At 37.1% G+C, this 20,164-nt stretch overlaps 1 protein-coding gene across 4 annotated transcripts in view; it reads left to right on the forward strand.

Annotated features, from left to right (window-relative positions):
* The window catches only part of ABCC9 (ATP binding cassette subfamily C member 9), a 199,270-nt gene that overhangs the window by 57,415 nt on the left and 121,691 nt on the right, over window positions 1-20,164 (forward strand). For all 4 annotated transcript variants that reach the window (XM_036759015.1, XM_036759014.1, XM_036759018.1 and 1 more), the window contains exons 12-14: window positions 1,696-1,736; window positions 2,315-2,457; window positions 16,915-17,023. In XM_036759015.1, coding sequence (XP_036614910.1) covers window positions 1,696-1,736; window positions 2,315-2,457; window positions 16,915-17,023 — 293 coding nt within the window. The remainder of the gene's footprint in view (window positions 1-1,695; window positions 1,737-2,314; window positions 2,458-16,914; window positions 17,024-20,164) is intronic.

The raw sequence follows: 20,164 nt of genomic DNA on the forward strand, positions 1-20,164 counted from the left end.
TTCTTTCCCTTCCATGCTCCGTTAATGCCCATCCCATGCACAAAGGAGAGTCAAATATGGAGGATGCAAGATATTTTTCATATTATTTTTCTTCTACATTTTGAATATTTTCTGCCTACACCAATATCTCCGAAACTGAACAACCAATTGTTACTCCATGTCTGAGTTCCTTGCTGATAGTTGGAGACTCCTATTAGATTGTCCTCTTTCCTTAGCTAGAGGAGCTTGCCTACGTTCCTGGTGGCTGAGATGATATCTGGGAGAAAGGGCAAAGTTCTCTTGCCTTATTCCATAAAAGAATATCCGATTCTCCATTGCCAAGGAGCCTTGTGCAGAGTTTACTTACACAGTAGTTCATTACCCATTGATTTCAGTTATTTAAAAGAAAGGCAAAGCTATACCTTTTTATTAAGTTTGAGATAACTTCAGGTTGTTCTAATGGGGGGAATTTTAATTTGAGCTTGAAAGAATAGGAAATAAATTATAGGAATGAATTAAAGGAAAAGGAAATACTAAGAATAGAGTAGAAATAGCCATGATAATTCTCAAAAAATAAAAGAGCTGAAGTTAAGACTTGGCCCCCACCTAAAATATGTCTCCATGCTCATTGGGTTGATTTGACGTTGCTGTCAGATTTTAGATTTCTACTAGTCTTAGTTTGGGTTCAGTGAATACTGATTCACTTCTGGAATTGAACATTTATTTCTTTGAGTCTGCCATCTAGGAGGCAAGAAAGGGTTGTTCATTAACAATTATAACTGTTAGAAATTAACAATTATAAATGAGGTATGATGAAGATGGCAGCATGGTGACCTAGAGAATGTAGTCTAGAAACTTAAATTCTAGTTCCAGAGTTTTGCCTATTTGTGTAACTCATCCTCTCTGGGTCTCTCTTTCTAAGACTACAGTGCTATCATTTATGGGAAACAGTCATGTTACATTGTTATCTTAGGTGTTTTAAAAATGTGACTTCCAAATAGTATAACTGGAGTTGATATCTTATCTAATCGAGGACAAAATATGAAATCCATTTTTCCTACTTTTAGCTTCAGATAATGTATTTATGATAGGCAAACAGAATAAGCACCTGAAGTTTTCTGAGCTACTGGAAGTATTGTGTGTATAGCTGCTTCCATTATGTGAAAAGTCTCTCAATAAAAAGAAAGAAAAAACAAAAACCAATTGTGACATTGTGGAGGAGTTACTAGAAGTGATGTGAAAGCCTTGTCCTTAATTTGTACAACAGATTATATTCTTCATTTTAGTTATTTCAACTAACCAAACAGCACTTCCTTTCTATGGAAACAGAAAAGAATACAGGCTTTGTAATATTATGTATAATATCCTTCTTAAAGATGTACAGTTGTTTAGTTCACCATCCTTTTATATTTTACTAACAAAAGATTGTCTCCTGAACTCCATTATTTACGATGTTTCAAATGTTATCCTGTTAAGATATAATTTTATAATTAGAGGAGAATATTTTCCTATTGGTGTACTGTGTGGAAGTCATCTACTGTGTGGAAGCCTGGATGACTGTGGATAGAAAGTACCATTTGGGGAAATTTTATGGAATGTTGTTTAACTGTCTCTTGTGTCTCTTTGGACACTTAAAAGTAATAATAGATGGTTAATTAAACTTAAGAAAATACTTTAATAGCTCAAAGATTCTAATATATACATTTCCTTCCACAGTTTTTATGAATGCAGCGATCCCCATAGCAGCTGTTCTTGCAGTAAGCAAATTTTTTTCTCCTTATAGGAATAAATAATAAACAAATGCTAGTGTTTGTAGAAAAGACTTACCAAGAGGTGTGTAGGTGGAGATGTGCCTTTACCCACCTCTTTCTCTTCTTGCTCAAAAGCGACATTTATCAGCTCTGGAATCATATGATTAATATACTTTTTATTGTCACATTGTATTTCAAATGAAAAGTAAAAGTGAACAACTTGTTATTTATAGAAATGGAAATGGGTCAACTATATTTTGCATATTGGAAGTCTCAATGATGAGACCATACTTAAGAGAAACCTTAAAAAAACATATTCTTGTTTCTCTGGAAAATTTAATATTGATTACACTACAGATAACGAATTAAGTTCAATTTAATAAACATTTTTAAAGTACCTATTTTGTTCAAGTGACATGAACTTGGGTGACTTTGTCTTGTTTTTTTTTTTTCTTTTCTGCTTTTAGCATTATTAGGGAATAAATGGAAAAGTTCAGTTCCCTCTGACATGAAATCAATGTAAATTTTTTTGGTGAGACTTTTGGGGGCAGTTCCTAATGGAATCTTTGTTTGTAATTCTATAGACCTTTGTGACGCATGCTTATACAAGTAAGAAACTGTTAAAACCAGCAGAGGCCTTTGCATCCTTGTCACTTTTTCACATCCTGGTCACTCCTCTCTTCCTGCTCTCCACAGTGGTCAGATTTGCAGTCAAAGCCATTATCAGGTATGCATTCTCTTGAAGAGTTCTAGATTATATTTTTATTTGGTCCTTTAGAAACATTATATGCGCCTTACTGTTTGGAAACTATACATTCAACTTACAGTCTCTAAAATAAGATTCTTTGAACACAGGGTAGTATTTAAACATGAAGAATGATAGTAAGTATAGCCACTACCTCTATTTTGCATATTTTGGGGTTTTTGCAGTTTTGTAGCTGTACATATCTCTAAGACATATAATCCCTCCTTCTCTTTTTCCTAATTTTATTTATTCTCACATAATGTGATCAATCAATTAGCATTTATGAATTACCATTGCCAAAGTAATCTAAAAATAATATTCTGAATCTTTGCATAAGAGTTTTATGCAACTAGTTGTGCATTTGGGAGAGTATATCCAGGATACATCAGGGATGTCTACTCTCCATGCAAGTGAAGACTTCCTCCAGCAGAATGGGCAGATGAGAACAATTTGTTCCAAGGACCACAAAGGTGGCTAAAACAGGCTTGTTGGAATGCTTAGACGTTGGTTAGAAACCAAAGCTGCCAAAGTCATCCATTACATTCTGGGGGCATCACCAGTTATCTTGACTTTTGTCTTGCCACTGGACTTTGATAACTCTGGAAGAGAGAGTGAGGGTGATGACTTTGTGCAACTCTGCTTCACTTAAATCCAATGTATGAGAGTCAAGACATCACCCTGTGATGTCATTGTTCCTTTTTGAAAATGAAGGATGAACAACAGTCATCAGTGAAGGAAAATAAGAATGTTCTGGCAGCTTTTTCATCAACTGAGGAGTAAGAGAGAGTCTCTGCGATTGAATAAGTGTATGTTCTCCTAGAAAGAGACAGCAAGTTCACCGATAAATCTATATAGAGTATATGCAAAAATACATACTTATTTTTTGGAGGATAACTGACAATTATGATAATCAGGAAAGGCTATTTGAAGGAGAGAACACTTGATCTGAGCCTCCAAGGGTTCTAGTAATTCCAAGAGGTAGAGGGGAAAACAGAAAACACCCAGGCGTAGGAAGTAACCCGTGTAAAGGTATAGAGTCAGGAATGGAGAGTTACATATAGGAAATAGCAAGTTGGCTTATTTGACTAAAGCTTATAGTGTGTATTTGAGAGAGAATAATATGTAATCCACTGAGAAAGATAGTCTGGAGCTAGATGGTGAAGGGCTTGAAATTCTAAACAGACCAGTTTGTGCTTTATCTTAATGGCAGTGGAGAGCTATTGGACCTTTTTGAGCAGAGGTGTGATGTGAGTGTACCTAGATTTTAGGAATATTTGGCTATTTTTGAGGAATATGAAAGATTTATCTTCATATATTGTAATTATAAGAATTTGTTTTAAGGTATTTTTTTAATCTATATGCTTCTTTTGTTCTTAATCTCTATACAATATCTAAAGAGCATAATACTGTGATTTTCTAGTGTAATATTTGTGCCCACATGGATTGTTTCATTGTGTAAATGTGACTCATGGATGACATGGATAGAGATGATCTGCTTTTGCAGAGAGGAGGATGCCTAAGAGCTTTGTCTGCATTGCCAGCATGCTAGATGGGTGAAAAGGACAGGCAGGATCCAGGAGTGCCTTCTAATTAGATGCTCTTTGGGCATTAAGCTACAGTTGTGCCTATTGTCCCCCCTTCTTCCTTTCCCTAGTGTTGTTAACCTAGGGGACTTTTAGGAACAAAAGGTGAAAGAGTAATCCTTAGCTTACTTAGCTCTTTCCTACCGAATACTGGTTAAACCAGAGACCATCACAAATAGCATGTCGAGTAAACCCCGAAGCAAAACAGCAGAGAAATTATACAGACTAGACTATAACCAAGGATTATACATGTGTGAATGAACTCTTCAGCTTCAAGTAAGATAAGATCTCCACTTCACTAAGGACACAACAATTTCACCCAGAAGGTCTGTTTTCTGCAGTCTCTAAAACTTCAAGTGAGTCCAGGCACATGATGAAGCTAGCTACTCATGAATATCTGCTAGTTCAGAATTTTCTTCTTTCTCTACCATTTTTCTGAAGTATCCTCTGCCCATATCATGTGCTTCTACCCAGATTTTCTGGAACCAACTAAGTCCCTAGCAAAGGTCCATCTCTCCTTAACCCTACTTTGGTGAGATTCAGATTACATTAACCATAATACTGGAAGACCAAATCTATAATTTTAGGGGTGGGGAGTAATAGCTTCTAGCCAAACTAACCTAAAGTTATATTTGTATTTTTTAAATTTAAAAGGGACCTCAGAGATCATCAAGTTGAACCTCCTCCTTTAATAGATAAAGAAATTGAGACCCAGCTATGGAAAGTGGATTATCGAAGGTTCTTAGTGTCTCCTACATTCTAGCAGAACTAGGACTATAAGACAAATTTTCTGACTTCCTAGCTGGGTGCTCATTCCCTTACTCTAATGGAAGTTGCTCTACACTGACACCATGAAATGATGAAAGTTACAGTATCAGCACAATTATTTTCTCAGTCGTGTGATGTTAACTAAGATAGGATTCAGAGCTAGAAGAGACCTTAGAGATTATATAGTTCAAACCCCCTATTTTACAGATGAAGAAACTGAAGCCTACAAACGGGAAGTGACATAACTGAGGTTTTATAGGCAGTAAGTAACTGAAGGAGTTTTGAATTACATCCTCTGACTCTGGGACTAGTTGTGTTTTTCTGCCCCCTTACAAGGTAGGTTAGATTTGGAGCTCAAGCTTTGCAGACTCTTCATGTACTGATTTTCCCTATTCGTTGTTGTTTCCGTCCACTCTTGTTCAGTTGCTTCAGTCCTGTCCAATTCTTCATGATCTCATTTTTGGAGTTTTCTTGGCAAAGATACTGGAGTGGTTTGCCGTTTCCTTCCTTAGCTCATTTTACAGATGAGGAAACTGAGGTAAAACAGAGTTAAGTGACTTGCCCAGGGTCGCATAGCTAGTAAGTGTCTGAGGCTGGGTTTGAACTCAGGGTTTCCTGACTCCAGGCCTACTGTTCCACCTAGCTGCCCTTTCGCTCTGTCTGCTGAAAAATCATGTAAATCACTCACTGATTTTTACAGCAACACTTGCAAATCAGGCCTTATTTTAGAAGGAAAGCTATTTCAAACAATAAAATTAATAAATCATAGAGCACCTATTATTTTGGTCTCTTTTTTATTTTCTTCATTAACATTGATTCCTTTCATGGTTATTTTTGAATTCACAATATTATCCTGTTCAGCCACAGAGGTAGAAAAAAATGATAACATAAAAAGGCATAACTACTGAAATCAGTAAGATTACAAATATTAAGAGGATAGGGTAACACAGAATATTTTTAAGACCTTTTTATGTTTGGAAATTTCTAAATCCTCTGCAAACAATTCTGATTTAGCAGGTACTGAGAAATGATAACATTCCTTCAAGAATGATATACTGTACTTCATTTTCCCATTCCCACTGAGGAGTGAAAAGGCACTTGCCCGCTTGATAAAGATCAATCTGTTTGAAGGGCTCTGCTCCAGACACCTCAAATCTTCCACAGAATAAGATTTCTGCTTATGTTGGTTCATAGACTTGATAGAGATGGCAAGCCAACCCAACTTTCACTGTGTGTTCATTCTGGGAACCCAAACTAGAGACTCCCTAATAATTATTGCATTTTGCCAAATTGGCCAGAATCAGTCTGCATTTTCAGTTGTGCTTAGGGGACCCATGATCAGTCTTTGATGCCAGGTGGCCTATCACAATTTGGACAGTATCATTATAATGAGAGAAACTAGTCAGCTGGTTTCAGAGTGTCCCTTATAGGACTGGAGAAACAGCAATACTTGATGTTAAAACTTGTTTGACTAACTTATACCAATGGCCCCTTTTCAGAGTATTCAAGGATAGGAGGATATCCTCGAAACTTAAGTTAAATCCACTATTACAAGGAAATTTTACGTAGCAGTGAAGATTAGAAGGAAGTTCTTCATAAAAGGATCATTCTAGCAATGAAAGTCCTCCTCATTGGACTGTGACTACAATATGAAATCCAGCAATCAACTGAGATGGTTATGTAATAGTTAAAACTGTAGCCCCAACTTTATGCACCTTATGCACTTTGAACTTTCTGAATATTTTAGTGCAAAGTAGACTTGTCCATAAAAGTCGAGACAAGGCAAAATGCCCTCCGTTACAAAAACCCTGAAGCAGGCTCAGCAGTGCTGTCAGGACTGGGTGCTCATTGACCAGTCTCCTGTTACATTTGCAAACAATCCTGAATTAGAGTTCTTTTATTTCATCATGAAACATGCTGAAGATATTCAAAGATGTTTAATCTTTTACTTAGCATCGTGAAACACACTGAAGATATTCAAAGATATTTAATTGCCGAATGGATTTTATAGCTGTCCATTTAATCATGTTCAGCAAAAGGCATCTGGGTCCTGGGGAGTCACACACCCTGGTGGTATGCAGCTGATCATCCATTTAATCATGTTCAACAAAAAGCATCTGGGTTCTGGGGAGTCACACACCGTGGTGGTATGCACCTGGTCTTCTAGGGAGACATGCTGAGTAAACACTCTGTGCTCTGTGATTTCCTTCAAATCTGTCTCTTTTCATTTGCTGTCAAAGGGTTTCTGGATTTGTGAATCAACACAGTCAGAAATGAACTCTGAGATTCTTTATACTTGTGAAGTCCACTTTCTTTCTGATCTTACTCTATTTCTGTGAGAGCAAATTATGATTACACCGAAGCAGACAAGCATATTTATTGTTGTATGTAGCATTTATTTAGCCTAGAATTGATGGATAGATAGTAGATCATAGAGAGGAAATAGCGAAAAATAAGACATCTACCAAATGATGGTGAGCCTGGCCCTCTTTTAAACCCAGGAGATCCCTCAAGACATAAGATCAATTGAACCCAGGACACTGGAAATGTACACTTTGAATTCTTCCTTAAGCAGGCAAACAAGATTTTTGCAGGAATGAGTTTTATTTATTCTTCCTGTAAACCAGCCCCAAAATCATATAAAAATACAGAAACTCTGGCCTCTGGGTCTTTTAATTTGAGACTAACAGCATGGGAACCATGGAAACTAGACTTGGGATCCAGGTAGGATCAGAGAAGATAATTGGTCTTGCTCTGGGATGTCCTGTCACTTGTGAGAAACATTAAGCTTGTCTGAATGCATTAGTTCATTGCCAGTGGACAGGATAGGTGGACCTAGTAGTCTCGTCAAGCGGAAGTTATACTTCCCTTGGATCCTCACATCCATCTTTTTTCTCTGCCCTTAAGCACAGAACCTCCTTACCACAGCTATCTCATGTCACTTCCTGGCAGCCTTTCCTCTCTTGTTTCTAGCCCAAGCCCACTGTCATTCTCTCAGTGGAAACAGGCAGCTGTACAGTGAGGGACGTTCCAGTTACTGTTTTCCAAAAAAGAGATAAGACCTCTGAATTTTGGGAAAAATTACTTTTCATTACCTTGTTCTTATCTTCCTCCTAAAGGAATGTATGCTTGGACCTTCTATGGTTTTTGCCATCAATCAGATATGTTGCTGCTATCTATGGTAGAGCATTTATATTTCAGCCAGTTCCCTTGATAGCAGTCAAAAATAATAATATTTAGTATTTCTGTAATGCTTTAAGATTCATGAAGTATTTTGCAATGAATTATTATCTCAATGAATTATATCTCACCAAAATCTGAAGACGTAACTGCTGCTATTATTTCCGTTTTATGGTTGAGGAAACTATAAGTGATCTGCCCAGGGTCATACAACTAATAAGTGTCTAAGGCCAAATTTGAATTCAGGTCTTCCTGACCCTAGGCCCAGCACACTGTCCACTGTACCACCTAACTGCCTATTGGGTCCCAGGTATTATGTTAGCTAAGAGCTGGACATTACAGTGACAGGAGAGAAAGAGTTCGTGCCTTGAGAGAGCTCACATTCTATCAAGGGAGACAATATATAAGTATGTAAATACATACTGAAAGTTGCATGGTATTATTATGATCAGAGAAATACAACCTCTGTCCGAAAAACTTAGGTTGTGCCTTGATGTGTCAGATGATGCCAAAAATGAAAGAATTACTCATACAATTGAGGCTGAAATCCTTTTGTCTTGAATTGCATAGAAAATTATGTATATACACATATGTTTACATGTATACATACGTGCATATGTTATATACATAGATATATGTACATATGCTTTTTTCTGTGATTGATCTGCATAACTCCGCTTCATATAAAAAGTTTTATTGATGTCTTCTGTTTTTACATCACAGTCATTTCTGGAAATATTACTCTCTTCCCCTTTCCCAGCTTTCTGAAGAGTGGAAGCCCCTTTGGCAACAAAGAAAGACCAGTTAAGCATAATTGCTATGTCTTAACATTTGATGAACGTCACAATGACAGTATATACAATATTCTGCCTTAGTAATCCCTTGTCTGTTTGTCAGAAGGAGGGTGACTATCTCATTTGTCATGTTCTGTGTAATTTGCAAGAATAGACATTTTAGTTATTTGACAAAGTAGCTAGGTGGCCTAGGGGAAATAGCCCTGGGACTGGAGTCAGAAAGATCTCATTTGAAATCTAGCTGTAGAAACTTGCTAGCTGTGTGACCCTGGGCAAGTCACTTAACATTTGTTTGTCTCAGTTTCCTGAGACATCTACTTCACAGTGTTGTAGTGAAGATCAAATAAGAGAACATCTGTAAAACACTTAGCACAGTGCCTGGTACATAGTAGCTGTTACGTAATTGTTTATTTCTTTCCCCTTGAGTAGATACTCTAACCAATGGGTTGAAGAATAAGCTGTTGTGAACCAGCGAGGGGAGGTTTTCTGTATATTTACATGGGAAGAAATATTATCTTCTATGTATGGGTGGTAGGGCATGTGGGAGAGAATCTGTGTTAGTCAACAGTCAAAAAACATTTATAAGTCCTCACTATGTTCCAGACACTGTGCTAAGCGCTAGGGATATAGGGAAAGGCAAAAACTGATTCCCTGACATCAAGGAGCCTTCATTGTAATGGGGAGAGAGCATGTGGATAACTATGTATGTACAACTTACATATACAACTTAAAAGGGAGATCATATCAGAGGGGAGGCACAGGAAAGGCCTATTGCAGAAGGTGGGATTTGAGCTGAGTCTTGAAAGAGACCAGGGAAACCAGGAGGTGGAAGTGAGGAAGGAAAGCATTCCAGACATGAGAGATGTCTTGTAAAAAAGAAGTTAAAAGTTGCTAGATGGAGTGTCATGGGGGAGAATAGCAGAAAGGAAGGTGTAAGAAGACTAGAAAGGGCTGAAGAGAATAGGCTGTAAAGAACTTTAAAAGTCAAACAGAAGGTTTTCTATTGATCCTGAAGGTAGTAGGAAGACACTAGGGTTTATTGAGTAGGGAAGTGACATGGTCAGAATTGCACTTAAGGAAGAACTCTTGGGAAGCTGAGTGGAGGATGGACTGGAGAGACTTGAGGAATGAAGACTAACCTGGAACTTACTGCAGTAGCCTAGGCTTGAGGTGATGAGGGCTGCACTAAATAGAGACAGCATGAGTGGAGAGAAGGGGCCATGTATGAGAGCTGTTATGAAGATAGAAACAAGCAGATGTAGTGACAGATTGAATATGTGGGGCATGGGCAAGTGAGTTGAGAATGACATTTAGGTTGCAAACATGGGAGATTGGGAAGATGATGGTGCCCTTGATAGTACTAAAGAAGTTGGGAGGAAGGGTTGACTTGGGGAAAAGGTAATGAGTTTTGTTAATGACATGTTGAGTTTGAGATGTCTAAGAAGACCTCCAATTTGAGATGTCTAAGAGGCAATTGGAGATGTCAGACTTGAGCTCAGAGGAGAGGTTATGATTGGATGAATGGATCAGAGAGTCATATGTATAGAGATGATAATTGAACCCTTGGGAGTTGATAATATCTCCAAGTGGGATAGTGTAGAAGCAGAGAAGAAGAGGATTTCGGACTGAGCTTTTGGGGACATCTATTTTTGGAGATTGTTACTTGGAGGAAGATCCAGCAAAGGGGACTAAGATGTATTGTTCATATGTGTAGGAAGAGAACCAGGAGAGAGCAACATCATGAAAACCCAGAGAAGAGAAAGTATTCAGAATATCATGACTTTCAATGTTAAAATTGCAGAGAGATCAAGAAGGTTGAGGACCAAGAGAATCATTAAATTTTGCAATAAAGAGATCACTGATAACTTTGGAGGGAGCATTTTCACTTGAATGATTACATTAGAAATTAAATTGCAGAGGGGTTCGAAGACAGTGAGAAGAGAAGAGGTGGAGGCCCTACTTGTAGAGGACTATTTCAAAAAGTTTAGCCACAAAAGGAACAGAGATACAGCATGATAGCCAGCAGAGATGTTATGATCTAATGAGGATTTTTTATGATAGGGAACACATTGGTGGATTTGTAGGTAACAGAGAATATATAGAAAGACGGAAGATTAGCAAGATAATTGGAAGTATAGAGGGGGCAATCTTACATATTTGCCTTGGAAAGAGACATAGGTGAAGGAGGAGATAGTGAAAGAAGTCATTTGAGTGATATGAAATGAGGAGGAAGAGAGAAGTTGGAGCTTTTGGTAAATGGCCTCATTTTTTAATGAAGTATAAAAATAAGGTCCCCAGCTAAGAGGGTGCCATTGGTAGTCTTGAAGAAGAACTAAAATATTTGAAATAGTTGTGGTATAGGATAGTAAATCAATTAGGAAGGTGTAAAACAATTGCCTTGATGAGTGAGGACTGAGTTGAGATTATGTAACCTAAATTTATAGTGTGCCTAGTCAGCATGGTTTTGTGACTTTTTTCAGCATCATGCAGCTGAGACTTAACGGAGTGGATGGTAGGAGTAATCCAAGGTCGAGGTTTAACAAGTAATAGTTATTAGTGATAGGATAAAGGGGCAAGAGACTGCATTCTGTAGAATAGTAGAGAGTTGAACTCATTCATCAAGGGGTCAAGGTAGAGGGAGGAGGAGAGTGTAGCTAGTTGAGCAGTTATAGCTTGGGAGGGAACTGAAAGGTTGAGGGATTGGAGGTGATTGAAGATGAAAATCAAGGTTAGGAGTTGTGAGGCAGAGGGAAAAATGATAAAAGATTATGATCAGATAAAAGAATTTTGGAATTCACAAACATGGGAGTGGAACACTTACACACAATGGCAAAATCAAAGGTATGACCATCTCTGTGTGTAGCTGAGTTGGTATCAAGGAACAGTTCATGAGAATTATGCAGACTGTTCATATCCTTTGATTATTTATCAATTGGGGAATGACTTGTATTCTTATATATTTTACAAAGCTCGTTATATATTTGAGATATGAGACCTTTATCTGAGAAACTGTCTATAAAATTTTTCCCCATTTTCCATTTTCCTTCTGAACTTGACTACATTTGTTTTATTTTTTACAAAACCTTGAAATTTAATGTAATCAAAATTATCCATTTTATACCTTATTCTGCTCTCTATCTCTTGTTTACTCACAAATTGCCTATTCATAGGTCTGATAAGTCATATATTCCATATTCTTCAAATCTTCTTATAATATCTCTTTATATGTAGGTCATGTATGCATTTTGACCTTATCTTGGTTAATGGTGTAAGATATTGGTTTGTGCCCAATTTCTGCTATAGTACTTTCTAGTTTTCCCAACTGGAAAAGATAAGTGAGAGATACCCCATTTAAAACAGTTCTAGGGGGCAGCTAGGTGGCGCAATGAGTAAAGCACAGGTCCTGGAGTCAGGAGGACCTGAGTTCAAATCCAGCCTCAGACGCTTGACACACTTACTAGCTGTGTGACCTTGGGCAAGTCAATTAACTCCAATTGCACTGCATTCCCCCTCCAAAAAACAACAACAAAAACAAACAAAACAATTCTAGATGGTACAAAATACCTGGGAGTATATCTGCCAAAACAAACCCAGAAACTATATAAACAAAATGATAAAAAAAATCTTTTTATAGAAATAAAATCAGACTTAAATGATTGGAGAAATATTAATTGTTCATGGGTAGGCAGGGCCAATATAATAAAAATGACAATTTTACCTAAACACAATTCAAATATTCAATACTATCCCAATTAGATTACCAAAAATGATTTTATTGAATTAGAAAAAATAATAGTAAAATTCATTTGGAAGAACAAAAAGCCAAGAATATCAAAGGAACCAATGGAAAAATGTAAAGGAAGGAGGTTTAGCAGTACCAGATCTTAAACAATGTTATAAGAAATTAATTATTAAAACTATCTGATACTGGCTAAGAAATTTAAAGGTAGATCAGAGGAACAGAATAGATATACAATTTACAGCAGCAAGTGAATATAATATTTTTGTATTTGACAAGTTTAAAGACTAAAGTTTATGGGATAAGAATGAATTATTTGGTAAGAATTGTTGAGAATTAAGTAGATTGAAGAACTGCAAAGTTAGGATATTTGAAGGAATATAAATATGCATGGTGAAGTCTCCTAATAAGACACCAGGAGTTGGGTTGAAAAGAAAGACTGTGAGCTGAGCACTGAACTCATTGAGGAAGGAAAGAGAACAGTCTGGGGGGTGGTAACAATCACTACAATCTAATAAATTTGGATTGAATAAACATCAAAGGATGAGAGGTTACTGAGTAATGGTGATGGAGGGAGGGTCTAGAAGTGGCAGAGTAAAACAGTTATGGCTAGCATTTCATATAGTGCTTTGCAAAGTGTTTTATATATGTTGTCTCATTCGCTCTTTACAACAACCCTCATCTATAGATGAGGAAAATGAAGCTGAGACGTATTAAGTGACTTTCCCAGTGTCACACAGCTAGTAAAAGTCTGAGGCAGGATTCAAACTCAGGTCTTCCTTACTCCAAGTTGAGAACTCTGTTACTATATAACTTACCCATGTAAGGTGGCTAAATTGACTTCCCCCGACCATGACCAGTAAGTTAGAGTATGAATCTGAGAAAAGGTGCAACCAGTACTGGAGAGAGTAGCCAGGAGGGATTGAGGCCTTAATGAGAGCCAGAAGATGGAGGGAGGTGAAAGGAAAAGTCTTAGGATGAAGAAAGGCAAGTTTGTCTGCTTCTAAGTAGGTGGTCACACATGACCCCAGGAATTCTGCAGGAGTGAATCCCTAAGGGTGCTTCTCTTTACTTCTCTTGACAGTTCTCAAATGTCAGCCATATCCCTATCCATGCCAAGTGTAAATGAGTTACAGAAGAAAACATTAAAAAGGTTAGAGGAAGCTAAACTCTCTTTTATGTGCAGGGATGAACAGGCAAAAACCGATCTTTTTGTTTTAGTAACTTACAGATTTCAGTGAGATTTACTAGACATTTGCAAAGCGGAGCTGAGAATTGAAATGAACCAACTTTGCTTAAAATATAAGAGTATGGCCTCAGCTGTATGTTTATATGTAGTGACATAGTCTGAGACAAAGATGTGAGGGCAGGAAGCCTTTCATTTTTATTTTAAAGGACCGCATATAGGACTGCTTTTTATGATCAACACCAATTAGCACATTACAAGAACACAATTATATATAAATCTGATAAAAGTGGAGAAGCAATGAATAGCATTTGTTGAAAATAAAATAACAAAAATTTGATTATGATCCATCAATCAACAAGCATTTATTGAGCAAATGAAACATTCACTGCTCTCAAAAAAGCTCATATATTCTGTTGGAGGAGAAAACATGTATTTACAGAGTACTGTGCCTTGGAAATTTGCAAAGCAGACCTTTGATGACCAAACAAAAGCTCTTCATAAATAACACATGGCTACCATTTTCCTAGAGATAAAATGTGAATTGTTTAAAGGTGGCCTGCCGTAATAGATTGTATGTGTTTCAGTGTTGCTATGGAGAGACACAAGATGTAAAGAGGAGCACACTTTATGAATCATAGTAAATGGCTTGAATTGAACTGACCTCTATTCATTTAATAAGTTTGTTGGGAAAACAAACCTAAAGAGGCTTATTTGAGATGATTTAGCCTTGTCCATAAATACACTATTTGAAAGTATCTAAATATGTTTACCTGTCTAATAAAAGCTACAGTTTTGTTGTTTTTACGTAGAAAGCATATATGTGTCCACTTTCATATATTCCTCATAACAAAGTGGATCCACCTTTTTACCTTATCAAACTATTGCAAGAAAATAATTACAAAATGATATTGTTTTTATTGTTTTCTTCTTTCTACTTCCCCACCAGATTCTATTTTCTTGATTTGATAGCTAATTAAACCAATATGCCCTCAGGGAGACAATCATCGATTAGATTTTAATTGGAAGAAGTGAGATTTTATATAATAGGATCTTCAGAAATATTAGGACAATACCATATGGTTTTCTTGCATGGTTTTTTTGGTGGGGTGGGGGTTTACTCTTTAATTCAGCTCTATCTATTTTGTACAATTAGTCAATCAACTAGCACTTATTAAGCACTTGTCATGTAGATGGCATTGTGCAAGGGCTAGGGATACAGAGATAAAAGTGAAACAGGCCTTGCCCTCAAGGAGCTCCCATTCCAATGGAAGAGACAACATGCATTGACATGGGTTTACGTAAAATGCATCCAGGGTAGATTGAAGGGCACCTGGGCAGAGTGATGCATTGACCATTGGAAAGACCTTGTGTAGAAGGCGTCATGAGATGAATTTTGAAGGAAACTAGTGATTCCAAGAAGTAGAGGGGAGGAGGAAGCATATTACAGGTATGAGAGACAAAAGGCACAACAGAGGAAGGAAGAATATCCTACATGAAGAACAGCAAGGTGATCAGGCTGGCTAGACTGTATAGGGTGTGAAGGATGAAATAGTAAGCCAGGAAAGGTAGGATAGGACAAGGTTGTTGAGAGCATTAAATGCCAGAGGAGTTTACATTTGATCCTTAGGTAACCACTACAGTTTAATGAGTGATGAGTGAGTGTGTGTGTTTGTGTGTGTGTGTGTGTGTGTGTGTGTGTGTGTGTGTGTGTGTGTTGGTCAGAGTTGTGCTTTGGAAGAATTATTTTGGTTACCATGTGGAGGGATGGCTTGGAGTAGGAAAAGACTAGAGGCAGAAAGACAAATGAGGAGGTTATTGAGATAGTCCAGGTGAAAGGTGAGGAAAAGCTGAAATAGGGTGATTACTATATAAGTGGAGAGAAGGAGAACCCATATGAGGGAAATGTGAAGTATTTGGCAGTTGATTGGGTATGTGGGGTAATTGCAAGTGAGGACTTGAGATTGATGCTAGGGTTAGGACCCTGGGTGACTGGAAAGGTGGTGGTATCTTTGCAGAAATAGGGAAGGTTGAAAGAGGAGTAGGTTTGGGGGAAACTCAGTGTGATTTGGTCACACTGAGTTTGAGATGTCTCTGGGACATTGAATTGGAAATGCCCAGTAGGAAGTTGATGGTGAGAAGCTAAGCCTGAGTAAATAGATCTGTGAATCATCTGCATTCAGTTTAGTCTAATTCAGCCAACACTTATTCATTACATACTGTGTGTAAAACACTGTGTTTAGAACTGTGTAATACAGAATATTTAGCTAAGATACAACTCCTGGCTTTATAGCTCTTAAGGGTAGAGATGAGAAAAGCTGATTATACCTCTTGATATGTATAATATGTATAATTAAATGTGGAATATTTACATATTACAGAATGATGATGGTGATAATAAATTAATGAAGTGGGCCATTTTTTCTGATACTTCCAATCCTGAGGAAATGACTAATGAAGAACACAAAAAGTAAGAGAGCCCTTCCTACAGGAGATGGGCTCAGTTGGAGTGGGTCACTGGGATTGATCCAGAAGACTGGCTCTTCTCACTAATCCTTCTCCTTATGGGCTCAGCCATTAGTCATATTACTAGTGGCAGGCATTGAAAAGATTGTCTTCTCTCCTAAACTCAATCTGTTCATAGTGTGATGAGTAGTTAGGAGACATTTCAGAGTTCTATGTATTCATTCCGTGCCCTTCTATGTCAGTTGCAAGTGGGGTGTCCAAAGCCACGCAAGGCCAGGCAGGGTCGAGTTGGAAGCAGCTTTGGAAGAACTCCGATTTATTGGGCTCATAAAATTTGTTTTACCTATCCCTAACTCTACCTCTTCAAATCCAGAATATAATTATAGGCAGGTTATAATGAGCAGCAGAATCAGTGAAATTTAAAGTAACTCCCAGAAAAAAAATGAATTTGGAGAGGTAAACAAATGAGAGTTGAGGGGACTTGATACTCAAAGGATTCACTTTTAACCATATGATCATAGATTTTGACCTGGAAGGGTATTTAGAGATTATCTCGCCCAATTGCTTAATATTGCAAATGAGGAAATTGAGTGTGGATCAGAGAAGAGAAATGACTTGTCCACAGTCTCACAGCTACTAAGGCGCAGAAACAGGACTGCTATATAAGTGTGTATATATGTATATTAACGCATATTTTTCACTTTATGTTTTTTCTTTTGCCAGCGTTCAGAAGTTGAACGAGTTTCTTTTAAGTGATGAGATTGGTGATGACAGCTGGAGGAGCGGTGAAGGTTCTGTAACTTTTGAGTCTTGTAAGAAACACACAGGAGTAGTAAGTTCTGTTCACCAAATGGCTTATTATTGTGTTGTGTTTTAAATGGGAGAGCATTAAAAAAGAACGTCATTCATATGGTATGAAATCTCTTATGTTTTTAGGTTGGGGGTAACTTTTTTCACCCAGAAGTAAGGACAGTTGCCATTGGGTTTAAAAACTCATCGATTATATAAAACTAAATAAAAGCAAAAACCAGACCAAACCGAAAAATAACAACGGTATCTCTCTGCATAGTAACAGTGCTTTTACATTGACATATACCTTTCTGTTTATAAGGTGCATTATCTCATCCCATTCTCACCAATACCATGAAATAGCTGATATTATTATTCTCACTTAATGGATGGGCATACTGAAATTGAGAAGTTGTAACTCTACAGTCGAATTGTTGGGAAGCAAAAGGGTAGCAAACTTGAATTGAGTTTTTTTTTAATTTCCGGCTTATTACTCTTTCGAATATGTAAAATTACTTTAATCATTATATGTTTTATTTGCCTAGTCTCTTATAATTTTAAAACTACATTCATGAGCATTATCTTATTATGTGGTTTGTCCATTTCTAAGGGTTACCCTATAAGGTAAAATATGTCCAATTCAGAATGAAGTTGAAAAGTTTCAGATTCATTCGAGCTTTAGCCACACCTAAGACCAAAACAACCTTACAAGATAACATTAGCTCTTATCAAATACAAAGCTCAAGATTACAAAATACTATGAAGAAACCCTTAAAATTGTATCTATAATAGTTATTTCAATTGATCTCCTTAATGGTGTATTTTCTTTACTTGTATAAATCACAAACCATCCAGACTTTTTCATTCTTTGCAATTCTTGTTTACATCCTTCCTTAAAATCTCTAAGAGGATCTACCTAATATCCTGGAGGCCTTATATAAAATCCTGACGGAAAGGGTGCTTGGTTTTGTGGATGATGTCCTACTGAATGCCTCAGAAGTTGGCCTTACAATCCTTAAAGGGAAAAACTAAATGAATGAAAAATTCCTGTTGGTTCCTGTATCTGTGATAGGCACTACAGGAGGACAAGGAGTTGGGACCAGAATTGAACAGGAAGAGAGCAGAGTGGATTACCTTTGGAAAATTGTGTGGTGGTTCTCTTGATTCTAAGCTGGTCTCTGCATTGAAAGACCTGTGTTTTCATAAGTACACACAAAGTTATTCTGGTTACACTGTATAGTTTTGAGACTTTAAAAAACCACATATTCTGAGGAATTAAATTTTCAGGTGATCCTAAAGCACCATAGAGGAATGCAGACTATGCCTTTGTATAGGTGGTCTCCCAAATTGGAGGTGTCTTTGAGAAGTCCTTGATGCCACTTCCTACACAAAGCCTTTCTTGATGCCCTGAGATATAAATGCTTTCTTCCTCTTAAAATCATTTGAATAAATAAATAAAAAGTACTTATTAAGTGCTTGTTATCCACTAGGCCCTCAACTAAGTACTGGGAATATAAATATAGAAAGCAAGATGGTTCCTGCTCTTAAGAAGCTTCAGAGTTTTTTGATGTAGATTCGTGTACATTCTTTCATTGGATGATCAACACATACTTAGTTCAAAAAGAAATGGAGAAGTTCCCAATGCATTCAAGCTTTATCCAAACCTAACTGCAAAATAAGTTTATTAGTCAGAATCAGCTCTTATCAGATACAAATATCTTTTGAAAGAACATTTTGAAATATTAGAAAGAAATCCTTTAAATTGTGCAAGATGAAAATTATATGCATGGAGTTGAAGTCCTCAGAAGAAATCTGTTAAAGGAGGCAGAGCAGCATAAATGGAATTGACTAGAGACTGGTAGTAAAAAAGAAATACATCTAAGAAGCATATAGATTCCTCAGAAATATTGAAAATATACTATATTTCTTGATTATTAATATCAATTGAGTTCCAAAACAGGGAGAAGTATATTTACCAAAGATGTAGAAAACCTTGATGTATTTTTGTCTATCTTGATATATCTTGTGGTCTTGGAGATTTTCCTTTTTGTATATAACAATGTGTCAATGGTATTAAGGGCTGGAGCAATGCAGTTACTCCTAAATGAAATGTTGAATCATTTAAAGGAATCTGATCTAATTATTTACATAGTGAAAACTAAGTGGATGAAGAATCCTTTTTTTGTTCAGATTAAAATGTACAGGTAGATGGATCACCTATAGAACTCATCCCTCATTGTCCAGACAATGTGAATGGACAGTATGGTAGGCCCAGAGTTGAACAGGAGAAGGAGTGTTGTCTGGAATGATTTTAATAATCCCAACAGTCTCCTTGAAACAAAGGGCTATCTTTTTAACAAGATTCTTCCAGTGATGCTATATAGTGGTGACTCATGGAATAGCACAATCTCTAAAGAATTAAAGTCAGGGTCACCCAAAGGGTAATGGAAAGGTACATAATGGGAGTGAACAGGCTGCAACACATTACAGTTGAAGAATGGTATAAACTGTGTCATCAGAGGTGTATGATTGGGAAAAAATGACTGGTTACACAGTGGAAGTGTGGGAAAACCAATGGACAGCCTGCGTACTTCATTACTAGCTACACATTGTCAAGACATTGAGAGGAAAATCTTCAGTATATTGGGTAGAGTTGCTGTCAAGAATTTCTTGCAAGACAGACTTGCACAGGTTCGGCTGGCAGAAGTGGAGTGAGACCTGCATTGTTGGAAGGAAGGTCAACATTGACACTATCACAGCTCCATCAAAGTATTGAAACATTAAACTAATTTCTTTCGGGGTCATTTGTCATTGTTCTAGATCCAAAACGCAAAACTACAAACCTTTAAAAATGGAGTGAAAAAAGCTGTGTGTTTTAAAAATAAAACACTAATGGAAACTCTTCCCTGAGTTCACTAAAGATACTATGTATTCTGTCAAAGCTTAGAGTTAAGTGGTTTTGGCTGTAGAAATTCCATGGAACATTAGTGACATTTTGGTGCCAAAGTTTCTTCAAATTACATCTGTGAAACTCCAACTCACATCTCTGTCAACACTTTCCTTCCTCCCACCCTCTCCATAGTTTAGAGAAGAGGGTGAAGTCATTCTCGCTGATCGTCTTTGGGGGACAATACTACTACAGAACTGAATATGTCTAGAAGACAGTGATTTTCATGCATATATT

This window comes from Trichosurus vulpecula, chromosome 5 (genome assembly GCF_011100635.1).
Source record: "Trichosurus vulpecula isolate mTriVul1 chromosome 5, mTriVul1.pri, whole genome shotgun sequence".
NCBI lineage: Eukaryota > Metazoa > Chordata > Mammalia > Diprotodontia > Phalangeridae > Trichosurus > Trichosurus vulpecula.